Below are 27,290 nucleotides of genomic sequence, written 5' to 3' on the forward strand. Positions count from 1 at the left end.
TGCTTTTTATTCTTTTGGCACCGTAAGCTCACACTTCAATTTTTCTTTTTTTTTTACCATTACTTTAATAGGGTGTTAGGAGAAAGAGGTAGGAAATGTGATTCATTGATTTACTAGCTTGAAGCAGGTTTTTTTTTTTTTTTTAAGAGAGAGAGAGAATTTTTAAAAATCTTTTATTTATTTTTTGAAGTCACTGATTATGCATTGTCAGATTCAATTTAATACAAAATCTTAACGTTTTCACTGGATATTCCCCTAGACTCATATTGACTTTCTAGACTAGTAAAGGCAGATAGCTTATCATAAATCCACTAAAAAATACTTTGTTAACACTGGAGTTCATTATTTTGTTCACAATTATATCATGAGAAACAGTCATATGTTTTTCTGAAATCATAATATTCAACATTCATTTATTTGTTTAACAAGAATGTACTTAACTCTTACTATGAATTAGGTACCAAGAGGACTATGACAGTCTATGTCTGTTTTGAACAGTCTAGAAGAGAAGGCACATAAACAAATAATTTTGACAGTTCAATTAGTGGAATAAAAAAGTTTTATAAGGTGTCAGGGATAGTTTCATGGCAAAGAACATATGTGAACTGAGACTTGAAAAGTAAGTAGGAGTTTGACAGGCACTCAGAGGAATAAAGAACTTACAAGCAGAAAAAGCATCAAGCAAAACAATAGTTGATGCTGGAATTAGGAAACTAAGTAATTTCGTATGGCATAGGCCTGGGGAAGACTGGAGGGAGACACATTTGAAGAGATCGTATAAACCAACTGATATCTTAGGATAGCTGAACAGCATTTCCATTATAGTTCTTTCTGTGTTACAGTCATGATAACTTCTTTTCCAATCTGGCCTCCTCTCAAGAATCATTTTAAAGGAGAGATTTTTTTTTTAATATTTATTTTTTAGTTTTCGGTGGACACAACATCTTTATTTTATTTTTATGTGGTGCTGAGGATCGAACCCAGCGCCCCACGAATGCCAGGAGAGTGTGCTTCCGCTTGAGTCACATCCCCAGCCCCTTGAAGCAGGTTTTATATTAAAACCTTTAACTCACTGAATTTTTATTTTTATGTATGACATGAGTATAGTGGTCTAACTGTACTATCTTCCATATGGATAACCAATGATGTTTGTCTTATTAAAACATTTCTTTTTTCCACTAAACAGAAATGTATTATCTATCATATGCTTAATTCTCCTATATATTTAGAACTGTAACTACAATTCATTTATATTAATTTGAGAGAGATACCAATTTCTATGAAATTCTTACCCTGTATCAAGAATGAATAATTCAGGTTTTTCAATAAGATTTTCTAGTCCCTCTCCTGCTGTGGCAAGAAAAAGTTCTATGCCTTTAAGATCAAATTTATCCCTGGACCTTTGGGTTTTATTTTTTTGTTTGAATCTCCACAAATAAACACCACCATACAAGATTGACTCCTGGTAGTACAGAAAAAAAACTGATTTTAGTTAATACAAATCCCTTACTTGGCCACTTAAAAATATTATATGAACTCTAAGAATCTTATAATCTACAAGTATAGATACTTTGCCTCTACTTTTCCAATATTTATACCTCATTTCTTTTTCTTATTATTAGCTTGAAATTCAATATAATGCTGAAAAAACTATCTATCTTATTCTTTATTTTAATAGGAATGATCTAATATCTCACCATTTAATATTCTTTGTGTGTGTGTGTGTGGGGAGTACAAGGGATTGAACTCAGAGGTATTCAACCACTGAGCCACATCCCCAGCCCTATTTTGTATTTTATTTAGAGATAGGGTCTCACTGAGTTGCTTAGTGCCTTCCTTGCTTTTGCTGAGGCTGTCTTTGAACTCACAATCCTCCTGCCTCAGCCTTCTCAGCCACTGGGATTACAGGCATGGGCCACCGAGCCTGGCCACCATTTAATATTCTTGCTCTAAGATTTTAGTAAACATTTTTTAAACATATTTAGGCATTTTTCTTTCATCTTTAATAGAGTGGCTTCTGAATATTTTTGCAGCACTTTTTTTGGTATAATCAGATAGTTTATTTCTTTTAATTTGTTGATGCATTCCTTTATAAGTTTTTCTAATGTTGGTCCACCCTCTATTCCTGAAATAAACCTTCATGCTCATATTTTAATCTTTAACATAATCTACCAAATTTCAGTATTTCACAGAGAATTTTTATTTAAAAAACCTAGTATAGAATTTTTAATTTTTATAACATTTAAAAATAAAGTTTTAAAATAAGCTTATGCTAAGTTCATAAAATGAGTTGGTAGGTGTCTCATCTTTTTATATGGTCTGGAATATTCTGAATATCTATTTTTTGAAAGCTATTCAAATAAGAAGGTACCTTTTTAGAAGATTTTTTAATGTATTTTAAAATGTCTTCTGTGGCTAAGTATTTTCATGTTTACTTCATCTTGTATCACTCTTATTAATAGTTCATCAGTAAATTATTAATTTCCTCTAGCTTTACAAGTGTGTCTTAGTGTTGTATATACCTTTTCATTTAAAAATTCTTCATATGATGATATCTCTTTTCTCGTTCATGTTCTTTTTATCTTGTGTTCCTTTAAACTTTATAGGGTTTTATCTACTTTGTAGATGTTTGGGGAAAAAAATCAACTTTTGGTGTTATTTATCTTTTCCAGTATATTATTTTCTATTTTATTCATTTCTTTATTAATTATAACCTCTTATTTTCTATTGATTTTGTTCTTTTTTTTTTGTTAAAGTGGATTTAATTCATTTATTCACTTACTTTACTAACATTCATTTATTTTCTTCCTTAATAAATAAATGTTGGGGCTGGGATGTGGCTCAAGCGGTAGCATGCTCGCCTGGCATGCGCGGGGCGCTGGGTTCGATCTTCAGCACCACATAAAAAAAATAAAGATGTTGTGTCCACTGAAAATTAAAAAATAAATATTAAAAAAAGTTCTCTCTCTTTAAAAAACAAACAAACAAATAAATAAATGTTAAGAATATCAATTTTTCTTTTGCATCTAGTCTTATAGATGGTTCCATAGGTTTCAATGTGTAGTTTTTTCCTCTAATTTTTGGATAACTCATAATTTATCTTTTTTTAAAAAAATGTATGTATATTTTAGTTGTAGACACAATACCTTTATTTACTTTTATGTGGTGCTGAGGATTGAACTCAGTGCCTCACAAATGCTAGGCAAGCAATCTACAACTGAGTCACAATCACAGCCCATAATTTATCTTTTGATTTCCTCCTTTATCTTGGTGATATTTGAAAAATGAGTCTTTCCCAACTGCTAAGTGTATAAGGCTTTTTAAGTAATCTTTTTATTGTTAGATATATTGATTAATAGATAAGAGATTGTTTTTTATAAAATTGCAACTATTTGGATTAAAAAAAATTAAGCTTTGCCTTGTAGTCAAGAACATGACAAATTTTCATAAACATCCAACTGAGCTTTTTAAAAAAAGAAAAGGTATACAAACCCCCAAACTTCAATATCTGTTTGACTGTAGCATAATATTCTTTAAATACTCTTATATATGCTCTTATTTTTATGTATTTGATTGGACTGGACCCTAAATTCCATGACTGATACCCCCTATAAGAATACAATGGGAATATACAGACACAGAGACACAATGGGAATGCCATGTAACAACTGAAGCAGAGACTGGAAAAATGCAACTGCAAGCTATCAAAAACAAGGAGAAGAAAAACAAAAACAAAACCAAAAACAACTAGGAAAAGAAGCAAGGAATGGATTTTTTCCTAGAGTTTCCAGAAGGACTTTTATCCTCCAGGATTGTAAGAGAATAAATTTCTCATGTTTTAATCCACCAGTTTGTAGTACTTTGTTATAAAAGCCCTGGGAAAATAATAAACAGGTAAAAGATAAGATGATATGTTCCTTGTTATCAAATAGCTTATGATCAGATGTAAGCTGATGGCACATCAGAAGCACAAGGTATCTTTGCTTTCTGTCCTAGGGCACCTTTGATAACACGCCCAGTGTGGGGTCCCAACACTCATGAATATACAACCTTAAAAAAGTGAATGTTTAATGGAACAATCACTGAGCAAAGGGGAAAAGGATATAGTATGTAGTTCTTTCCCTTCTGTAGATAATTCTGAGGTATATTCTATATGGTTCTCCAGAAAGTCCTGGCAGATCAAGCCACTGTTGTCCAAAGTAATGATCAACTTAAGAACTAGCTGTCCTTTTCCTGTTTCATTCTTTCAAGACTTATATTTCTATTCCTTGGATCATTTCTGATGGAAAGTATCCACACTAGGGCCTGTCTCAAGGTCTGGTTGACCAGGGACTCAGTCTAAGATAGAAATTACTTACAATCTGAAGACAGATTTCAGTTCAAAAGCATCAAATTATAGTGCTATAGGAGTCTTAACCTTCAACAACAACAAAAAGTGAAGGAAGTATTCAGGACGTAAAAGCAATTTTATAAGAGACTTGAGAGATGACACAATTTTAATGAAATAAATGTGAGAGGGTAGTATTCCAGGAAAAGGAATAGCATGATCAAAGCTCAGAGACTGGAAAAATGACATATATGTAAGAGAACAGAGGATCATCTAATTTAGTTGAAGTTTACTATGGCAGGATTAGGGAGGTGAAGGCATAAATGTGAACTGGAACAACACTGCAGCTAAGTGACTAGAATGTGTAAGCGATTTGGGGTTTGCATAGAGTACCTAGAGAAATGGTATTGTAACAAGCCTAAAATATACAAAGGGAAACTTAGCAGGGACATGTTGCTTTAACATGTCTCAGTTTTCTGTCAAAAATAGTTAATACATTGACATAAGTGATGATAAAAGCAAGAATCTAAAAAGTTATACTAGAAAATATATTTTAACACTGTTCACTATTATCTGCTTACCATATTAGTGGTTGTTATATTCTTTAAACAAATCTGGTAAATGAAAACCTGAACTTTCCCTCCTCTCCCCAGTAACACTCACTCACTGAAATATACTTTTTAATATTTATTTTTTAGTTGTAGTTGGATACAATATTTTTTTTAAATTTTTTTTAGATGTTGATGGACCTTTATTTTATTCATTTATTTATATGTGGTGCTGAGAATCAAACCCAGGGCCTCACACATGTTAGGCAAGCACTCTACCACTGAGCCACAACTCCAGCCTGGATATAATATCTTTAATTAATTAATTTATCTTTTTTATGTGGTGCTGAGGATTGAACCCAGGGCCTTGTCCATGCTAGGCGAGTGCTCTACCTCTGAGCCACAACCCCAACCCCGTGAAATATAAAAAAATATATATATAAAAAAAGCTTGTTTAAAAAGTAATTTTTTAAAATAAAATAAAGAACTATGTACATATACCTGTGGTAGACAGAATAATGGTCCTACAAAGGTGCCCACATCCTAATCTCTCTAACCTATGAATGTATTACCTTCATGGCTAAAGGGGCTTTGCAGATATGATTAAACCTTTAGGCAGATTCCCCTGGATTATGTGGGTGGACCCAATGTTATCACAAGGTTTTTATAAGAAGGAGGCCGAAGGGTCAGTCAGGGAAGAATGTGTAACCAACAAAGGCAGAGGTTCAGATTCAGAAAGAGATTCAGTACACTGCTGGTACTGAAGATGGAGAAACTGACCTAACCTGGGGAAAACAAGCAGCTTCTAGAAGGTGAGGAGAAGGAAAAAAAAAAAAAAAAAAAGAAACAAAGCAAGGAAATGATTCTTCTTTAGATACTCTGGAGAAAGCAAAGTGTTACTGATACCTTGATTTTAGTTCAGTGAAAACCATTTTAGACTTCTTACTTTCAGTACTGTGTGAGATAATAAATTTGTGTTATTTTAAACCACTACATTTGTAGTAATCTCTTACAATAGCAATAGGAAATAATGTCCTAAATACAGTGATCCTTCTCCTAGGGCTAAATTCCAGTGAAATCCATATGATCTTCAAATATATCAACAAATTCTTTGACTCTATTCTTTGAAGGGGTAGAGTCTCTTGTGTGGGCTAGACTTACTGATTACTAATAAAAATAATATGGTAGAAATGAGGTTATGCAGCTTCTGAGAACATGTTGGTCATGAATGGCTTTCTTCTTGCTCTTTCTTGCTGTGTTTATTGGGGGATGCCAGTTGCCATGTCATGAAGACAAGACAGACCCTTGAGAAGCCCAACTGAAGAAACTGAGGCCTCTTGCTAATAAATAGCCTAAGAGAAACAGACTACATGAGTGAGCCATCTTGGAATTAGATTCTACTCTCAAATGACTGCGGCCTTGGCTGATGTCTTGACCATTGTCAAACCACCCAAATAAGACATTCCTAAATTCCTGCCTCACAGAAACTCTGAAATAAAAAATGTTTATTATTTAAGACACTATGTTGTTTAAGCCACTAAGTTTCTCTGATATGTTATGTAATGATATGTAACTAACATAGTTCATAAAGACTCATTCATAAGGACATATACCACAGCATTGTCTGTGTAATGGAATTTGAAAAGTCTAGTAGAATAGCAGAAGGAGAGGTAGGAGAGAGGACAGGAGGGAAAAGCAGGGGATTACAAACTGAAATAGATTTCCATGCATGTGTAAGTTTGTCGGGATGAATCTAACTACTATGTATAATCACAAAGCTCTAATAATAATTAAAAAAAGAATTAGAAAACTTTAATAATAATAAAAAAAGAAATTTGGAAAAAATCTAGAGCTTTCACTAGAGGTAAAAACAAATATTATGGGATTCTCTGCAGCAGAGTTAGCACCACATGCTTGACTGACATAAAGTAAAATGAGTAGATATTAAAAATGGTATTGAGTTAAAAACTATTCAAGAGCTGGGATTGTGGTTCAGCGGTTGAGCGCTTGCCTAGCACGGGCGGGACCCGAGTTCGATTCTCAGCACCATATAAAAATAAAGGCATTGTGTTGTGTCCATCTACCAAAAAAAAAAAAAAAAAAAAAAAAAGAAAGAAAGAAAGAAAAAAGATTATCTCTCTCTCTTTATAAAAAAATTCAAAAATTATATAAATTAAAAACATTAATCGGCATACGTACACAAGAGAATTGAAAGCAGGGACTCAAACAATAATTTGTACACCCGTGTTCATAGCAGCATCATTCTTAATAGACAAAAGATGAAAGCAACCCAAGTGTACACTGACAAATCAATGAACAAAATGTGGTATACATATATGAAAAATATTATCCGGTTTTACAAATGAAGGAATTCTGGCCAGGCACAGAAGCACACACGTGTAACACCAGCAACTTGGAAGGCTGAGGTAGGAGGATTCAGCGCGAGTTTAAAGCCAGTCTCAGCAACTTACCAAGACTCTGTTTCAAAATAGAAAGGGTTGGGGAGGTGGTTCAGAGGTTAAGCACCCCTGGGTTCAATCCTCAGTACCAAACAAAAAGAAGGAATTCTAATTCATGCTACAGCATAAATGAACTTTGAAGACATTATGCTAAGTAAAATAAACTAGTCACAAAAGGACAAATATTATGATTCTACTTATATGAAGTTCCTGTACTAGTCAAATTCAGAGACATAAAGTGGAGTGGTGATTGCCAGGGTTTGAAAGGAGGGGAAAACTGGGAGTTGGGGTTCTCAGAGTTTCAACTGGAGATGAAAAAGTTCTGGACATCTATGTTGATTATGGCTGTACTACAATGTAAATGTACTTAATGTCACAGAACTGTACACTTAAAAATGGTTAAGATGGCTAAGTGCCATGGTGCATGCCTGAAACCACAGCTACTCAGAAGGCCGAAGCAGAAAGACTGCAAATTTGAGGCCAGACAGAACAACTGAGTAAGACCACTGTCTCAAAAAATAAAAAATAGAAAAATTAGGATAGTAAATTTTGTGTTGTTTTGTTGGGGGGTATAGCACAGTGCTAGTGCACCTGCTTAGCCTGCCCAAAGCCCTGGAACAAAACAAAACAAACAAGAACACATTTGAATGAGTGCCTATAAGAGGAGTGGGATACCGGTATGAATAAAGGGGAGAAGGCTGACCTTGTAAATATTGATAGTGCCATGGTCTGATTTTTACAAAGGCAATTTTGGGAACATATCAATTATATAACATTGAAATGTCATCTGTGCCAAAATGAGCATTGGTATTCCATTCCTCATTAACACTACAGAGATCAAAAATCACATATATTATGATAGTACTAAAAGATCAAGAAATTCCTTCATCTAACCTTCTCATTGCATATCCAAGATACTTAGTACTTCAAAAATAATTTAATTTTCAAAATTATCTAGGATTCCAAGCAGATTTTACAAAAAGGGAGTGTTTCAATGAGTGATCCTACACTTTCCTTTAAATTAGAAGATATTTCGGATTATATGAACCTTTAAAGATCCTAGGAATATCTCTAGATAGGGCAAAGGGATGGGAGGGGAAGGGAAGGGGCATGGGGGTAGAAAAGGTAGTGAATGAGATGGACATCATTACCCTAAGTACATGTATGAAGACACGAATGGTGTGAATATACTTTGTATACAACCAGAGATATGAAAAATTGTGCTCTGTGTAATATGAATTGTAATGCATTCCGCTGTCATATATAACAAATTAGAATTAAAAAAGATCCTAGGAATGACAATAAAATTTCACATACTTCTGTTATGAGTTCCTTACAGGTTAGTTCTCATGCCTTGTATCATTCTTTAACATCTTTCGTAGGTTTGGCATTTAGTAGGTACACTTAATAAATATGTAGTGAATATATTTACCCAAGTATTACTCATCTTTTTACAAGCTCTACTCCATCCTATGTGCTTGGACTCTAATTCAAAAAAAGGAAGGTGAGATCAAAATTGAAGAAAACATTTAAACATATAAAACTATAAAAGACTGGTTAAATTGGTGGGCAGGGTGGCGCATGCCTGTGATCCCAGCAGCTCAGGAGGCTGAGGAGCTAAACAACGCAGTGAGACCCTGTCTCTAAATAAAAAATACAAAAAAGGAATGGGGATGTTGCTCAGTACTTGAGTGCCCAAGTTCAATCACTGGTATCCCCAACCCTTCCAAAAAAGATTGGTTAAATTATGTGACACAACAGTATAAAATATAAAAATGGTAAAATAAAAATCTATATGATAATTAGTGCAAATAAAAACGATAGTTTTCAGTTCATAAAACATGAATATTTACTTTAAATATTTGCCTAATTAATTGTGCTATTTCTTAATAGCACAATTCTGATATTAACAATGAATAATTTCAAAGACCTACTAAGTATTTTATAAGGTATTCTTATATTGTGGTTAAAACCCCACAATCATGTGGGATTCCTTTTCACTGATGAATGATTTGTCAGTGATATATGCTTTTCAAATAATTTCTGTTATGTATTATTTTGTGTTATATATTAACGTACACTATTAAATAGTTTTATAGAACTTAATAAAAGAGAAGATTTAAGTTCTTTAAGTCCTCATACAATTCATGACCTTGCTTAAAGTCACAATATACCTGATTAAGAGTACTCTAACATTTTAAGTGAAAATACTACTACACTGAGTCAATCAAACAATAAAATGAGAAAATTCATATAAAAATGTTATAAACTTTCAAGGAATACATAAATTGAGATTCAAAGAATTGAATAATATTAGCTATTACATTTCATTTGCAATTTCAATGTGACATTTTAAATTCTAGTCACTTTCCATCAAATTTAAAGATTCCCTTAGTACTATTAAGCCTGATCAAGTACTTTTTGAAGCAAAAAATGATTTTTAAAGAATAGTTTTAATTTATTGATGAAAATCATATAATTTTTGAAGTCTAATTTCTTATTATCTTGGAAAAAATTATAAATCAAATTATAAGTTCTGTTAAGACTTTCTATTACATAAACCTATCTAAGAGCCACAGTTACTGATTCTGGAGGGCGTTACAAAGCCGCTGCCATTCTTGTTCAGGGAGTGAGGAGGTGTGGCAGGCAGGTTACCTTAAATATGCATAAAGATGAGGCATTTAAAATTATTCAATCTGAAAACATAATTTCAGACATTAAAGTAATGGAAAAAATAAAAACAACAAAAAACACTTTGTATCAAGAGTATATTATGAATATTCACTAAATATATCTTTAAAAAAAGCCATGGTGCTTTAATTTTAAATATTTGCCTGTAGACTTTATTCAATGATATCTAAAAGTGACCAAAGAGAAATATGAGATTACTTAATAAATGCAGATCTTAAATTTAGGCCTATGAAAAAATTATCACAATTTACATTAAAAAGTAACTTGCTCTTGAATGACCTAATTAATGACATAAAAGCTACACTAACAAAAGATCCACTGTTTCATACATAATTTATTAAGATTTCCTGCAGGATTTCTGTTAAATCAAGGAATTTGAGCATCTCTTTTGTGATGTAAGATTTAAGCATTTGATAAATGTCAAAACATTAATAAACTAATATTTTTCCTACTTTAACGAACAATAATTTTTCTCCTATTTAGGCTCCATTTATAAGAAACCACAGTTGGTTTCTAATAAATGGATTCTACCCCTGGCATTTGCTGCAAGGTTTCTTATTCCTCTGCAGTTGTCCTTTCAGCTTAACAGAGAGAAAAGCAGTGCTGCAGTCATCCACAAAAAGCCTCTACCACTGCATTTTGTAACTAACAAAGACACTGGTATCTTTTTACCACTCTATTCACAGAGTTAACTTAGAAGCTATATAAAAGCAGGCATTTTACTATTGCTCAATATTTCACCAACCAAAAACATCACTAAACCTCTGCATTACCTGCCTCTTCCTCTTCCTCCCATTCCCATTACCCCTTTATACTAGATTCCACATCAGCCATCAGCGGAGGCTCTGTATCCCCTCTTTTGGCTACCACTGCATGTGTCCTTGTGGCCAAGGAGGAAAAAGCCTTTCAATGGGTTAGAGCTTTTGCTCCTCGCCATGAATATGCTCCATTCTTTGTTGTCCTCTACCCGTTTCCTTAGATACTGTTATTCCACTCCACTCTGTCAACAGGCATTATAAAAACAAAACCCCCTTCTAGCTTCAAAAACAGCTCTCTCACCAGACTCCCCTTAACACTTCTACCCCTCCCCCTTCTTCCTCTTCTGTCAAAAACCCTGGATCAAAAGCACAGGAAATCCATCTCTGGTGCTGCAGTGGGGGGTGGGGGAGAGAAGGGGGCCGACGCCCCTGCCTCCTCTTTTGGCATATGGCAGCGGACCCTGTGCCAAGGAAAGGCCACCGGGTTAGACCGTCAAAGGGAAAATCGCCTCCTCCCTCCCCCTGCAGGCAGCCTGGCCATCGTGGCTCCAGCACCTACCCCATTTCCGAGCCCGGCAGCACCTCCATTCCGTCTCCAGTGACACCCCAGCGGGCTGCGCCAATACAGCCACATGTCGGTCACGTGTCCCCAGGCCCAGCCAATCTGCGGGTACCGGACTGAGCAGGGGAGCGCCCTGGTCCGCATCCAGTGGATTACACAGCTGCTTCACGCTCGGCTTCCGATCCCGCACTCTGCAGCAGCACACAGGGACCCGCCCCGCAGCACAGCCAGTATGGGCCCTAGCCTGCACTGAGCCTCGTGAGCCTCCAGGGTATGCCCTCACTGCCCCTACCCAGGCAATCCAGGGAAGCTGATGGTGGCTGACGTGCGGAACAGGGTGAGGTGGGAAGGTCCACAGGGCAGAGATCAGCGTGAGATGCTAGAGATGGGTGGGGGAGTGATAAATTACATCTCATTGGCTATGATTCACATACTTACAGCAAAGACAGACTAATTCTATTAAATGTATCACCACAAATAATTTTATATTACAAATCAAGGACTTGTTAGGTAAATCACTCCATTACATTTGAATTTAAAACAACAGAAAAGCTATGATGCAGCACAGCACAGTGGTTGAGACCAGGACCTAAGAGTCACAGTGCCCGGGTTTTATCTTTTTGCCCTTGTCATTCTAGCTATGTAATTTTAGTCCCTTAATCTCAGTGCTTCAATTTTTTTTTCCTCTACAAAACGAAAATAGAAATATAGAGAAGTTAATAAATACAGAGTAGTATTTATAGCAGTCCCTGAAACAGGGTAAGTGCTTAGCTGCTACTGAGGTGCATATGTAATATTTTAATGCAAATTCTACATTCCATTTAAATCTAACCACGCGGAGCTTAAATCACTAATTTTATTAATGAGAAAGGCAGGTTCAAAAACTGCCAAGAACTTAAAGTTCGATTTAAATTCTGGTTTGAAGCAGGGAAGGGTGTATGTGTTCCATTATCTATTTAAATTTAACAGGATTCTATACTTCAGGTTTCTAAGTGGAGTATTTTTACTATAGTATTTTTTAGCTTTTAAAATATATGAAGAGTACACCATTTTATTAACACAGTTATATATATCAAAAGGGGGGCATACTGACGATGTAATCCCCAAAATTGGGGAAGTGAGGCAGGAAGATTCAAAGTTTGAGGCCAGCCTCCACCAATTTAAAGAGACTCTCTCTGTTACACACATATACACACCACATATAAACATACATACATATAGACTGAGAGAATATCCTTTAGAAGACAGAATTATGGGGTGATTTTTACGTTTCCTTTGTGCTTCTGAATTTCTTCATTCTATTATAATGTCTGATATATATCTAAAATGCCCTATGTATATGTTGAACAAATAAATCAATGACTTCTACACTACCACATTATTACTCTAATTAGGATTACATATTAAAAGTTTAAATATATTCAGAAAAAGTTTCCCTTCATATTTGAAATAAAGGAAATATGTAAATCAATTTGATTCTAGCCTAAATATCTCTTTTATGAAAATGACTTCATTTTACAAAAGGCTTTCAAGATGCTATTACTGAAAGTGCATGATTCATTGCCCAGGACTTCCATAGTCATCATTTGTGACAAATTCGGAATTTTTCATGAGGCCTACTAGAACTTCCAGAAAGAAAAAGTATCTTTTGAAATAAAGAACATACTTCAAAAGCTCCCCAAAATAACTTCTTAGTACCTTAGGAAACAATTTTAAGTCTCTTATTTTTGATTCAGACTATGAGTCAAGAATAATTCAAGCTTTTACTTAGTAAACCAGTTTGTAGCCAAAATTTGTTTAAATTTTTACCACAAGTATTGTAGAAATGACAAATGACAAAGTTTTATTATTTTTATTTTAAATAGTTTTTGCAGTGCTGGAGACTGAACCCAGGGCCTTGCATATTCATTCTAAGCAAGCGCTCTATCACTGAGTTACAGCTCAAATCCCATCAAATGATAGTTTTAAACAAAGTTGTGACCATTACATGTTCATTATATACTATGCTTCAAATTTAAAAAAACAAGCCCGTCCAAAAATTTCACATTTTGCAATGTTGCCAAATAATTATTCAGTAAAAGACTTTTCAAAATAGTTTCCCCAGGGATTCTAAAACTGAATTAAATTTCATTTTAAAAATATATTCTACTATTTTTTAAACTATAATTTTTACACAGACAATCAAAATATATTAGGCCAAAATATATTAGGCCAATGGAGATCAATGAAGCACTAATTATTTACCAGGTTATATGTAGGAATAAAGCTCCTGCCATCACTACTTAATTGAATTAGTTATATTACCCATATGCTATGTTAAAATAACTTCTGATCAAAATGTAAAACAGAAATAAATTTTATGTTAAGATTGTTTTCTATACTTTTAAGCATATTCTTTATTTGTTCATTTTAGTTATACACAACAATAGAATGTATTTTGACATATACATACATGGAGTATAAATTCCCATTTTTGTGGTTGTACATGATTTGGAGTTACACTGATTGTGTATTCATATATGAACACAGGAAAGTTACGGGCAATTCTTTCTGTCTCTCCAATTCCCATTCCCCATCCCTTCCCTTCTTTCCCCTTTTTCTAATCCAATGCACTTCTATTCTTTCCTCCCCATGCCCCACCCTATTATGTGTTAGCATTTGCATATCAGAGAACATTGGACCTTTGGTCAAACAGTAATTTAAAAAAATGACCAATCATTGTTTTTAGTAAAAGGTTTCATTAGTAAAGATTATAAATATGAACACGTAATTCACTTTTTTTTTGGGGGGGGGCAGTATTGGTGGGTGATTAAACACAGAAGTGCTGTACCACTGAGCTACAGCCCCAACCCTTTTATTCTTTTTTGTTGTTGTTGTTTTGGGACGGGGTCTCACTAAATTGCCGGGGCTGGCTCAAGTTTGTGTTTCTCCTGCCTCAGCCTCCTGAGTAGCTTGGATTACAGGTCTGTGAAATTGTGCCCAGTGCAACAAGATTAACCAGAGTCTTAATGTCTTAAAATTTGTGTTCTATTTTTACATACACATTTGGCCTAATTTAAGTATTGTGGTTTAAAAAACTGACAAGAATAGTATTGGTAACAATATTAACTAGTGTAAAATAAGTTAAAAATAGTGCTCCTTTCTAATGCCTTAGTTGACTCCTGTGCTTTTATTAATAAACTCAAGTCTTTCTCTTTATTGGAGGCCTCAGACAGAATAGATTTCTGCCTGTAAAAAGATAAATTTTTTTTTTAATTTAAAAAATTATTGTAGTGTAAATATAACTTCTACAACTAAAACTCCGGTTCATTTAGAAACTTTTCAGTCTTTGGATTTGTAACTGTGGTTTGATGGGAAAGCATCAGAAAATAGATTTTTAGGGTCAAAATGGTCGTGAAATCCTTTCAATAATTTTCATGGGATACAGGAGGGAAGTGAAATGTAATGTCAATGAGATTTTTAGTGATGTATAAAATATGTGGGAGATACAGTCATAGTTGTCGTATTTAAAAAAATTAAAATATTTTTTAAAGTTGTGGATGGACACAATACCTTTTTTTTTTTTTAAATTTATTTTTATGTGGTGCTGAGGATCAAAACCAGTGCCTCATAGGCGCTAGGCAAGCACTCAACCATTAAACTACAATCCCAGCCCAGTCACAGTCTTTTAACAAGCTAGATTTACTTATTTGTTCTTTGAAGGATAAAAGTCTCAAAAGAAGTATTCCTAGCCCCAATAATAGATTCTTCAGTTTTTCTTCTTATCAGCAGACATCAAAATAGTTTATACTCCAGCTCCCTCGGCTTTCCAATGCTGACAATGGATTTAAGAAATTTAGTCATGGAGTGCCTGAAGTGCCTGTTAATTAGTCTTCCCCCACACTAAATGCTTCCAAGGTGCATCAGGTTTCCTATGGCTGCCACAACAAATTACCAAAAATTTAGTGGTTTAAAACAATACAAATTTAAAAACTTATAGTTTTATTTTATAGTTCAGAAGTCCAAAATGTACTGAGCTAAAATTAAGGTGTTTGCAGAGCTGTATTCACTTCTGGAAATTCTCAAGGAGACTGTTTCCTTGACCTGGAGCTTTTTGACTGAATACAATCCTTGCTTCATAGTCCCCTTCTTCCATCTTCACAAGGGTAGTAAGTCCCCCTCACTCAGCAGTCTCTGACCTTGCTTCTGTCATATTCCTTCTCTCTCATTTTCCCACCAGCTTCTTTAACCCTTAAGGAAACACTTTTAAGGACCCTGTGTTGAGTCTTCCTCAGTAATCCACAAAAATCTACCAGTTTTCAGATCACCTTAATTCCCCTATGCTACATAATCTAGTAAATTCAGAGTCTGGGGATTAGAAAGAAAGTGGACATCTTTGAGAAGCCATTATTCTGCTGACCTCATTACAACTTTATTTCTATGTCAGGACTTGCATCCTTATAATAATTAAGTTATCTAAACAATTAGCCATTTCTAAAATTTACAGCTTCTTACAGATATTTGCTTCTCTTATTGATACATCAGAAGGTTCCATGTGGAGATTGAAGATTAGGTTCACAATCTGAATCTTTCATTTTGTAGCTCTATAATGCTGGAAGTCACTTAATTTTTCTAAGATTTCATTACTCCTTCATCTGTAAAATGGGAATAAATATCTTTGACTTATTTTGCAGAACTGTTATTAGGATCAAATATGCTATTGTGAGCAAGCTTTATAAACTGTGAAATGCTTTCTTAAAATAAAGGATTCTTAATTGCTCTGCTGGTGCAAATCAAGGTTTACCTCAAACATATTTCCATGAAATGATCTACAATCCTGGCCAGAATCAATTTACCCTCCTTTTCAAAACCTCCAATGTTTGTACCTTTTTTTATGGCACATACACTTTTTTACAGTCTTATCCTATGTGTACAATATTATCCTATTCCTGACTAAAAATCTCAAGGGAAAAGCTGGGCATAGTGGTGCATGCTTGCAATCCCAGTAGCTTGGGAGGCTGAGGCAGGAGAATCACAAATCCAAAGTCAGCCTCAGCAATTTAGTGAGACCTTAAGCAACTTAGCGAGATCCTGTCTCAAAATATAAAAAGGCTAGGGATGTGGCTCTGCAGTTAAATGCCCCTGGGCTCAACCACTGGTACCAAAACAAAAATGAACTCAAGGAAAGAAACCCAAAATATCACAATATTTTGTGCACAGTAGGTATTTATTAAATACTGGTTTAAGGAATGATTTAAAATTAATATCCAAAGGACATCCAATGAAGATGCCTTTATAATAACATTAGAGCAACTGGTAAATAATATTACCACAAAATACAACTTTCTACAGAGAAAATGAAATAATTTAGGTTAAAACTCTGGCCCTTGTAGGTGAAAAAAATTTGTTGTAATACAGCCATGCAACTAAGTTTATGAGCTCAGGGAGATGCACTACAGAATCTCTGTAGTAGTGTGAGATTTTTTTTTTTTTAATATTTTTATTTTTTTCTCCACATTTTAAAATTTGTGCATTACAGTTCAACCAACACCTTTGCTCCAGGGTCATGAAAGTAGGGAGGCAGGACAGACCTGAATAAAAGCTACACACTAAGAACTAATCAATAGCTCTTTATTTTATTTTTATTTAAAAAAATTTTTAAAAATCTTTATCTTTTGTAGTTGTAATTGGACACAATAATTTTATTTTACTTATTTATTTATGTGGTGCTGAGGATCGAACCCAGGGCCTTGCATATGGGAGGTGAGCGCTCTACCGCTAAGCCATAACCCTAGTCCTAATCAATAGCTCTTAACACTTTCCCAATACTTGTTTAACATACATTTGACCAATAGCCTGGACATTTTTCCAATGCTTGCTTAGCATGGATTTTGATCCTGCCTACCCAGAAGCCATAAGCCCCTAGACTAGTACATTTAAATGGTAACTGCTATGAGGTCCCCTCTTGCCTTGTGGGAGTTCTATCTTTTCTTCTCACTTAAATAAATCCTATTCTTTTATGCTCACTCTTCCTCATCTATGGATTTCTTCTTTGAATTTATTAGACTAGGACCCAGAAAGAAATTGGTGATGACCTCCTAGAGTCTGCCATTAAGAGCTGCAACAGCCACTTGATAGTAGTGGAAAAGAACAAAGCTTTGATGGCTGTGATCCCCTGAGCTGGCAGGCATCCTCTCCTGTGATTAACAGCTAACACTACAATGGGTTTTCTCAACTTAGGAGCTTCTATAGCTTATGCAGACCCCACCTACCAGAAGCAAAGAATCTAGTTTCCCCCAAACTGTGATTTCAGTTGTACATAATGGTGGGATTTGTTGTTACATATTAGTATGTGCATATAATGTAACAATATTATTTGGTCAATATCCCTTCCCAGAAATTCTCCCCTCACTCCCCTCCTTCCACCTCCTTGTGAGGAGATTTGAAAAACCAGTAGGTCACTATCTCTGAACTTAAGGTGGAGGCAGTGGTATGTGCTGCCAGGGGTGAGAAGCATAAGTACTCTCTAGATTGTGCTGTCAAAGCTCCTCACCCCAATATAGAGGGAGACCATCTGGAAATTTAGAGCACTACACAGGCCTTGCTTAGATGTGTGTGTGTGTGGGGGAATGGGAAACGTGGGGGGGATGGGAAACGTGGGGGGGTGAGGGGTGGGGACGGGAAGGGGACAGGGACTTCTTCCTGTAACAAAGCTTTCTAGGCACCTTGTAAATATACTGGCAATTAACATGACAAAAACATGCAGAGAAATAGACATTAAAAATGTTTTTTATCACATTAAGAAATCAAAGAAATAGCAATAAAAAGTACCATTTTCATCTATTAAATGGGCAATAATATTTTAAAATAACATTATATGATCAGGGAGAATACATGAAAATAAGCAGTATCTATCTTTCAAAAATTTTCTTAAAATGCTTATACCCAAACAAGACCAGTTAAAAGAAATGATCCTATGTACAATTCGATACATGCACAAAGACAGTCAGCATTATTTATACTATGAAATGTTTGAAAGAACCTCAATAAGTAGCACATACCTCCAATCCCAGTTATTTGGGAGGCTGAGGCAGAAGAATCAGGAGTTCCAGGACAGCCTGGACAATAAATACTGAGACCACATATCAAAAAAACCCCCCAAAATCATGTTGTCAGCAAATAATGATAGTTTGAGTTCTTCTTTTCCTATTTGTATCCCTTTAATTTCTTTTGTCTAATTGCTCTAGCTATAGTGTCAAGGACTGTGTTGAATAGAAGTGGTAAAAGAGGGCATCCCTGTCTTGTTCCAGTTTTTAGAGGGAATGCTTCTAATTTTTCGTCATTTAGAATGATGTTGGCCTGAGGCTTAGCATAGATTGCTTTAACAATGTTGAGGCATGTTCCTACTATCCCGAGTTTTTCCTAGTGTTTTGAACATGAAAGGGTTTTGTATTTTGTCTTCCTCAATTGATATAATCATATGATTTTTATTTTTAAGTCTATTGATGTGATGAATTATATTTATTGATTTCTGAACCAACCTGGCATCCCTGGAATGAACCCTATTTGATCATGGTATATTTTTAATATGCTTTTTAATATGCTTTTGTATGTGATTTGCCAGAATTTTATTGAGAATTTTTGCATCAATGTTCATCAGGGATATTGGTGTGAAATTTTCTTTCCTTGATGTGTCTCTTCCTGGTTTTGGTATCAGGATGATATTAGCTTTGTAGAATGAGTTTGGAAGGGTTTCTTCCTTTTCTCTTTCATGGAATAATTTGAGGAGTGTTGGTATTAATTCTTCTTTGTAGGTCTTGTAGAACTCCGCTGTGAATCCATTTGGTCCCAGGCTTTTCTTGGTTGGTAGGCTTTTGATGGTGTCTTCTATTTCCTTGCTTGAAATTGATGTTTAAATTGTGTATGACTTCTTGACTCAGTTTGGGTTGATCATATGCCTCTAGAAATTTGTTGGTGTTTTTGAGGTTTTCTATTTTACTGGAGTATAAATTTTCAAAATAATCTCTAATTGTCTTCTGTGTTTCACTAGTGTCTGTCGTGATATTTCCTTTTTTATCACAAATTATAGTAATTTGAGTTTTCTTCCTCCTTCTTTTCATTAGGGTAGCTAAGGTTTGTCAAATTTATTTATTTTTTTTCAAAGAACCAGCTTTCTGTTTTGTCAATTTTTTGAATTGTTTCTTTTGTTTCATTGATTTCCAACCTGATTTTAATTATTTACTGTCTTCTACTACTTTTGGTGTTGGTTTGTTTTTCTTTTTCTAGGGCTTTGACGTGTAATGTTAGGTCATTTATTTGTTGACTTCTTCTTCTTTTAATGAATGAACTTAATGCAATAAGCTTTCCTCTTAGCACTGCCTTTATAACGTCCCAGACACTGGAAATCCATATGCAGCAAAATGAAAATAAACCCCTATCTCTCACCATGCACAAAACTCAACTCAAAGTGGATTAAGGACCTAGGATTTAGACCAGAGACCCTGTGCCTAATAGTGGAAAAAGTAGGCCTAAATCTTTATCACGTTGGATTGGGCCCTGACTTCCTAAAGAAGACTCTGAAAGTGTAAGAAATAAAATCAAGAATTAATACATGGGATGAACTCAAAGCTTCTTCTCAGCAAAAGAAACAATGAGGTGAAGAGAGAGCCCACATTTTAGAAGCAAATTTTTGCCACACGCACGTCAGACAGAGTACTAATCTCCAGGATATATAAAGAACCAACATTCTTAATACCAAAAAACAAAACAAACAACCTAATCAATACATGGGCTAAGGAGCTGAACAGATACTTCTCAGAAGAAGATATATATTCAATCAACAAATAAATGAAAAAAATGCTCAACAACTCTAATAATTAGAGAAATGCAAATCAAAACTACTCTAAGATTTTATCTCATGCCAGTCAGAATGGCAGTTATCAAGAATACAGACAACAATAAATGTTGGTGAGGATGTGGGGGAAAAGGCACACTCGTACTTTGCTGGTGGGACTGCAAACTGATACAACCAATCTGGAAAGCAGTATGGAGAGTCCTTAGAAAACCTGGAATGGAACATTTGACCCAGCTATCCCACTCCTTGGTCTATATATACCCAAAGGACTTAAAATCAGCATACTATAGTAACACAGCCACATCAATATTTATAGTGGCTCAATTCACAATAGCTAAACTGTGGAAGCAACCTAGACGCCCTTCAATAGATGCATGAATAAAGAAACTGGTACATATACACAATGGAATATTACTCAGCATTAAAAGAGAATAAAACTATGGCATTTGCAGGTAAAACTGCAAATGGATGGAGTTGGAGAATATCATGCTAAGTGAGGTAAGCCAATCCTAAAAAAACAAAGGCCAAAAGTTTTCTCTCATAAGTGGATACTGATCCATAATGGGGGTGCGGGTGGGGATGGAGAAAATGGAGGAACTTTGATGGGACAACGGGGAAGGAGGGATGGGGAGGGGGCATGGGGGCAGGAAAGATGGTGGAATGAGATGGATATCATTATCCTAAGTACATGTATGACTGCACATAGGTGCGACGCTACATTGTGTACACCCAGAGAAATGAAAAGTTGTGCTGCAGTTGTATACAAAGAATCAATATGAATTCTGCTGTCATATATACCTAATTAAAATAATTAATTAATTAAAAGAACAAACAAAGAACCTCAATAATTGCTAACAACTACTTGATTAACTATACTTTTGGTACATTCACAAATATGTGACATAATTATATAATTCATGATATAAGGTGTAAATGTAGAATATTTTGTTTTATACATGATACCAAGTAACTTTGGGGGAAAGAGTCCTGGGAATTGAAACTAGGGCTCCTAGTACTCTACCACAGAAATACACCCTAATCTTCTGCTTTTATTGTTGATTTTTAAACAAATTATACATGTACACAGAGAAGACCAGAAAGAGATAAACAAAATATCAAGTGTTCTTCCCTGGTGCTTGATTACAAGAATTTTAGTTTTTTTTCTGAATTTTATAAAATTCCCACAACCTAACACACATAATTTCTCTAATTTTTTTCAAATCCTAAGTATTTCTAGGTTGGACACAAATCCAAGTCATAACATTTGAAGGAGAGAAAGAGATTAATGTTTATTTCCCAACCTATGGTCAAAGGCAGAGTCAGATTTAGTAGAGGACAAGAATGTGTATAAATTGTGTGAGAGGATGTCTTTGTTTCTATCTGTCTTATCTCCTTTTCTGGATTTATGCCTCTTTCTTATGCCTCAGCACTTTCCTTCAACTCATAAACTCTGCTCCCAAATCCTATGACTACTCCTTCATATCCTTCAGGTTTTGGCATAACTGTTACATTTTCAAAGAGACCTTTCATGATCACTTTATCAAGGCTGGTATCATCCCAAATACAAATGTTTTGTATTCAAAACTCTTGAAATCTGAAAAGTTCTGTCTGCCTATGTATTCATTTTTCTTTCTCTGTCATCACTGTTTAACAACTGCAATATAAATTCCACGAGGACAGTAACCTAGATTTACCTGCACTGTTGTCTTTCTTGATTCTAGCATTTAGTTCATTTTGTTCAATATATAAATGTAGATGATATAATAATGAATACAATTCAATTTATAAATAGGAAACTAAGACATGTACAACAAAAGTTTTAATACAAGGTAATATACTGCTAAAGGATGAGAGACTAGATCATTTCTAGCTAGGTAATCAAGAAAATACTTAGAATGACATTTAGGAATTTTCAGGTCAGAAATTGAATCTTAGGTTAAAAATCTCAAACTTCATCCTATAGGCAACAGAAAAATGTTTCAAAAAAGGATACATGATTAGAACAAGATCTATAAAAATTAACAGTACTAGTATCTAGTTCCTCCAAGAAGAAATGATTAGAAATTAAATGCCTATTATTAGTAATTTACAGCTAAATTTAGTGGTAAAAGTGTTTATAACTGGAAAATATGTTTGCAGGGGGAAAAACCTACAGATGCATAGTTTATAAGGAATTTTACTTTATGTCATTCTACAAATTTTGAGTTATTTATTAATTCTATATTGTTAATAAAACCATAAAAAGGCCACCTTTAGAAACCATTTACCCAATAAATAAAATACTCAAATATTTGTGAATAAGCAAGGAAAATTTTTCTCTAAATTCTTAACATATCCTAATCTGATAAAGCTCCAGTTTCATGGCATGCAAATCTTCATTAAGTTTTTTAAATTAAAAGTTTAAAAAAGACTTTGCTGGTTTTTATTAAAAGGTATATCTTGTATAATATTTTCAAACTTTAAACTTAAAACAGTTACAAAATTACTCCCAGAACTACAATTTTACAATATAAACTTATAAAATACATTCAAAGATACCAGTGACTTAAGCTCACCAAATCAACTTTCAATGGGAGGTTATGGTATACTATGAATTTGAGAGAACACAGAATAAGTGCTTTTTTTAGGAAAACTTTTCTTCTGGGAAAACAGTATTAAAATTACCTTAACATTTAATATATAAAATGCCTATATTATTTGATGAACCACTTATCAGTTTATAACACATAAATTATCTCCTTATTATTCATTCAATAAATTGATAAATCAATCAGAACTGATAAGGGAAACCCCAATTTTAACTGATGTTAAAACAAACATAGGACTGGGGTTGTGGCTCAGTGGTAGAGCCCTTTCCTGGCATGCGTGAAGCACTGGGTTTGATCCTCAATACCACATAAAAATAAAATAAAGGTATTGTGTTCACCTACAACTAAAAAATAAATGTTAAAAAAAAACACAGGGCCTAATAAAAGTGTTTATTTATTAAAACCAAACAATAGTATTATTTATTAAACCAAATCCTTGGGTTGAAAGACTTATTTTCATACCAATATCCCCAAATTCTTGCCTTGAATAGGCAACCCTAATAAATACAATTTCCTCTTTCGATATAGATTATCTTTTTTTCCCTTCTTTTTTGGTGCTGTTGATTTAACCCAGGGCCCTTCAAATGCTAACTATATGTTGTGCCACTGAGTTACACCCCCAGCCCAGATTAGCATTTTTAAAACCCAAACTTCATATTTGCTTTTATAAGTCTTTTTAAGCTTTTTTTGCCAAGTACTCCAAGGTAAGGGTAGAATTATCTGATGGGTCACATACCTTTTACAGATGCAAAAAGATTAAAGAATTGGACTAAATTTCATTTCACAAATACCTTTCTCAATTGACACCAACCATGAATAAACGTCTTTATCTTATACTATTCTATAGCTCATAAAATAGAATAAAAAGCTTTTTCTCTTTTTTTCAAAGATCTGTTATTTAACTTAAACCAACAGATCTTCTCAATAAAACACTTGGGACTCTCACAGAAAAGGTTGGATACATGTTCTCTTACAATAGTGATCAAAGTTCTTCTTTTTTTAAAGGTCTCCTACGCATTGATAAGGCAATTTGGTAGGATTTGTTAACTATTTTACAGAAACAGTCTATATAAAATCTTACTTGCCTAAAAGCTAGAGGGGTTCCTCCTCCTCTTGAAATATTTTTTTCCTAACACTTTTCTGGCATTAAGAACAACAAAAAAAATTTTTTTTAATACTCAGGAAACCTGATTTCCACTGAGAAATAGAAATGAGTGGCATTTTCTTTTACTGTTTAAATCTTTAACTGTTGCATAGACAGCACTATTTTTAGGGTGTCACCATGATCAACAATAACAACAAAAAAATATAAACTACCCTTACCCAAAAATAATACATAATTATCTACTACTAGAAAGACCCCTCAAAAATTAGTATTCTCTGGCTGTGGTTGTAGCTCAGTGGTATAACGCTTGCCTAGCACATGTGAGGCATTGGGTTTGTTCTTCATTACCACATAAAAACAAACAAACAAAAAAAGCAGTTAAAAAATTAGTATTTCCTATCTTTTGCAGTATTCAAATACTGACAAAATAGAAATCCAAACTCATTAGCACTGCATGTAAGGTCTTTTCTGATCTGGCCCTTCATACCTCTCCTTCCTTACTACTCTAGCTATATTTCAACCATTTGGACTCCGATGCACTTATCAACAATTTACTCAGTATTTCATCTACTGGAAGATATTTTTCCTGCTTTTCACCAGGCTAATGCTGACCCAGTTTTTAAGATCCAGTGTAGACGTCATTTCCCCAAAGCCTTCCCTAACACCTCCTGCCTGAGTTTAGATCTTCTCCTACAAGCCCCAATATGCTTCCAGACAGTTTACCACTTATCTCACACTTAGGATTATCAACTTATTGGTCTTTCTCAGTAGACTGTTTAAGGTCAAGACTCTTTTTGTCTTATAAGTAATCATTATATTCTCAATAGTTTTATTTTAGTATTCTGCCTGGTCCAGAGTAGGTCCTCAAATACTTATAAATTTCCAATGAACTACCTCTCTCCTACTTTGAGACCCAAACCTGTGAAGCTGTCTCTATCCCAAGCAGTCTGGTACTTCTCCCTTTATTCTCTGAAATCAGTGATGGACCCAACTTATACCTATTTCCCCCATTAGACTGTGAAATTCTGAACAAGGAGCTCGGTGTTCATCTTCACAATTTTAACAGCATTGTCCCAAGAACCTAGTAGAAATTAAATATTTGTTGAATGAATGAAGAGCACACCTTAAAAAATACAGGTAAAAAAAAGAACAAGCATAGGACAAACTGCTAATTTCTTTTTTATTTTTCCATATTTACTAATAATGAGACCAGAAAACTCTAGAAACATTTTGTACATGCTTTAGGATTAGGGATAGGGAGGGAGCCATTAAAAGATCAAATACTGCAACTTGGGAGGCTGAGGCAGGAAGGATCATAAGTTTAAGGCCAGCCTCAGCAATTTAGTGAGGCTCTAAGCAATTTAGTGAGACTCTGTCCAAAATAAAATGTGCCGAGCATGTGGCTCAGCACTAAAGCACCTCTGGGTTCAATCCCTAGTACCCACACCATACATCAATAAATTGGTCAATCAGTCAGTTAAATACTCCCGAGACAGGTCCTTATCACCTCAATTCCTGAAATGCTGTTTATTCTCATCTGAATTTGATACTTATTTCTAACCATTAAGCTCTTGATTCCCACAAAATTGCCAGTACCTTAAAAACAGGGAGGTACTACTTTAATTGCCTGGCAAAACAGAGGAGGGGCTGTAATGGTAAGAAGGAAAACCTACTCTAGAACAATAAGGAGAGATGAAATGTTTCTCAGATCCCAAATTCAAAAGGTGAAAGAATTTTCCTCTAGAAATAGTGTTATCCAATCTTATATGGGGCTCTTATGGCAGTTAATACTGCACATGAATTAAATGGCCTTTTATGGGAAGAGCTTGGGATATAATCATCATGATCAACGATGTTATTCTTATGGGACCATGCCAGATGTTTGGAGTTTTGAACTCCAATTCCTTCTCCTCCATGTTTTCCCGCTCCCACAAAAGAAAACCCAAATTTCACAACAGGCTTGATATGGTGCTTAATATATTTACTAAAATAACACAAATTTATGTAACTCACAAAATCGAACTGTATACTTTAGTACTACATATTAAAAATGCAAGATTAATGTACCAATAAAATAATCAACTTTTCTGTAACTTCAAGCTCTTCAATTTGATTAAAACCTGATGACATCACTTTCTTTTCAGCTTTCTCAAGGGGAGATTTTTTTTTTTTTCACTTATATCTCCTATACTTTAAGTCAGGAGGCAGGAAGAATAAGATACTGAAGAGGTCCAAGAAAGCAAAAGATGTGCTCCCTGAGTCCAGTTACCACCTCCAAACCATTTCTTTTACTTTATTAAAGACCCAAGATCTTCTACTATATTATGCAAGTCTGTATCATCTATTGTAACAATAATTCTCCTTTTTTCCCCCTTGGTACAAGGGATTGAACCCAAGGACTTTTAACCACAGAGCCACATCCTCAGGCCTTTTTATATTTTATTTTGAGACAGGTCTCACTAAGTCATTTAGGCCCTCACTAAATTTCTGAGGCTGACTGTGAACTTGTGATCCTCCTGCTTCAGCCTCCTGAGCTCTGGGATTACAGGTGTACGCCACAGGCTGTATTCTCCATTCTTATCTGCATTATCAATCTCAGTAATTTCAAAGTCTGTATCTACTACTCTGGCTTCACAGTTCATTAATTACTTCCCAATACTTACTTCCTTGATCCACTCAAGACTCCTGTCATCATCAATAATGGCATCAACTCCAAAATCTTAAACAAAATCTCAATAACTAAATCTCCCATCTTTGAAATATCCTTTTCTTGACCTCTATCTAGTTCATTCTACTATTTCCAAATTCAACATTCTTTTACCTTATTGAGTTCTCCAATCCAATAAAATATGTTCTTATAATTTTCCACTATTCATTACCTTCATCTTTACTTTCCTCTTTAAAGTCAACAATAACCACTCCTTTCAAACTTCCAAATCTCTTATTCCTCTTTCCCTTTATTATATTTACCTGGTAAAATCACAACTTTGGTTGAACTGAGCTAATTCACTTTTGCATGTCTTCACTACAGCAACTTATTACACAGCAAGAGGGATAACAGGACTGGCTGTTTCAGAGTTATAAACTAGAAAGGGCAGTCAACACTGCGTAGAGGAGTACTCTAGTTCCAAGAAAGTTTTCTTTCCCACACTCTAAATAAATTCTTCATGTCTTCTTTGTCTCCTCAAACCTGTAACAGACCTATTTTACTACCTATTCCTTTCTAAGTTAAAGGACTACTACACTGAGAATACAAAAGCATTGAAGAGAAATTCCCTTACATTTCTCCTATAAACTTACTTCCTTACTGTATACATATACGTACTTCTTTATTGTTTAAGTTCCCTGCTCCCATCAATGGTTAATACCTCCATTTGTGGATTTCAATTACTCTTGTCTTCTTTAAGAAATCAAATTTT

The 27,290-nt window shown here is 34.5% G+C and overlaps 1 protein-coding gene across 9 annotated transcripts in view; it reads right to left on the reverse strand.

The window, feature by feature from the left end:
- The window catches only part of Apc (APC regulator of WNT signaling pathway), a 138,765-nt gene that overhangs the window by 91,895 nt on the left and 19,580 nt on the right, over positions 1–27,290 (reverse strand). For 2 of the 9 annotated variants that reach the window (XM_058584313.1, XM_058584311.1), the window contains exon 1: positions 11,343–11,793. The exons of 5 other annotated variants lie outside the window; for them this stretch is intronic. In XM_058584313.1, coding sequence (XP_058440296.1) covers positions 11,343–11,489 — 147 coding nt within the window. In that variant the 5' untranslated portion in view covers positions 11,490–11,793. Of the gene's footprint in view, positions 1–11,342; positions 11,796–27,290 lie in introns of those variants that run through there. 2 more of the 9 variants (XM_058584310.1, XM_046460135.2) reach the window with 2 other exon arrangements.

This window comes from Marmota monax, unplaced genomic scaffold (genome assembly GCF_021218885.2).
Source record: "Marmota monax isolate L192 unplaced genomic scaffold, Marmota_monax_Labrador192_F-V1.1 WCK01_AAM20220418_F8-fsc00006, whole genome shotgun sequence".
NCBI lineage: Eukaryota > Metazoa > Chordata > Mammalia > Rodentia > Sciuridae > Marmota > Marmota monax.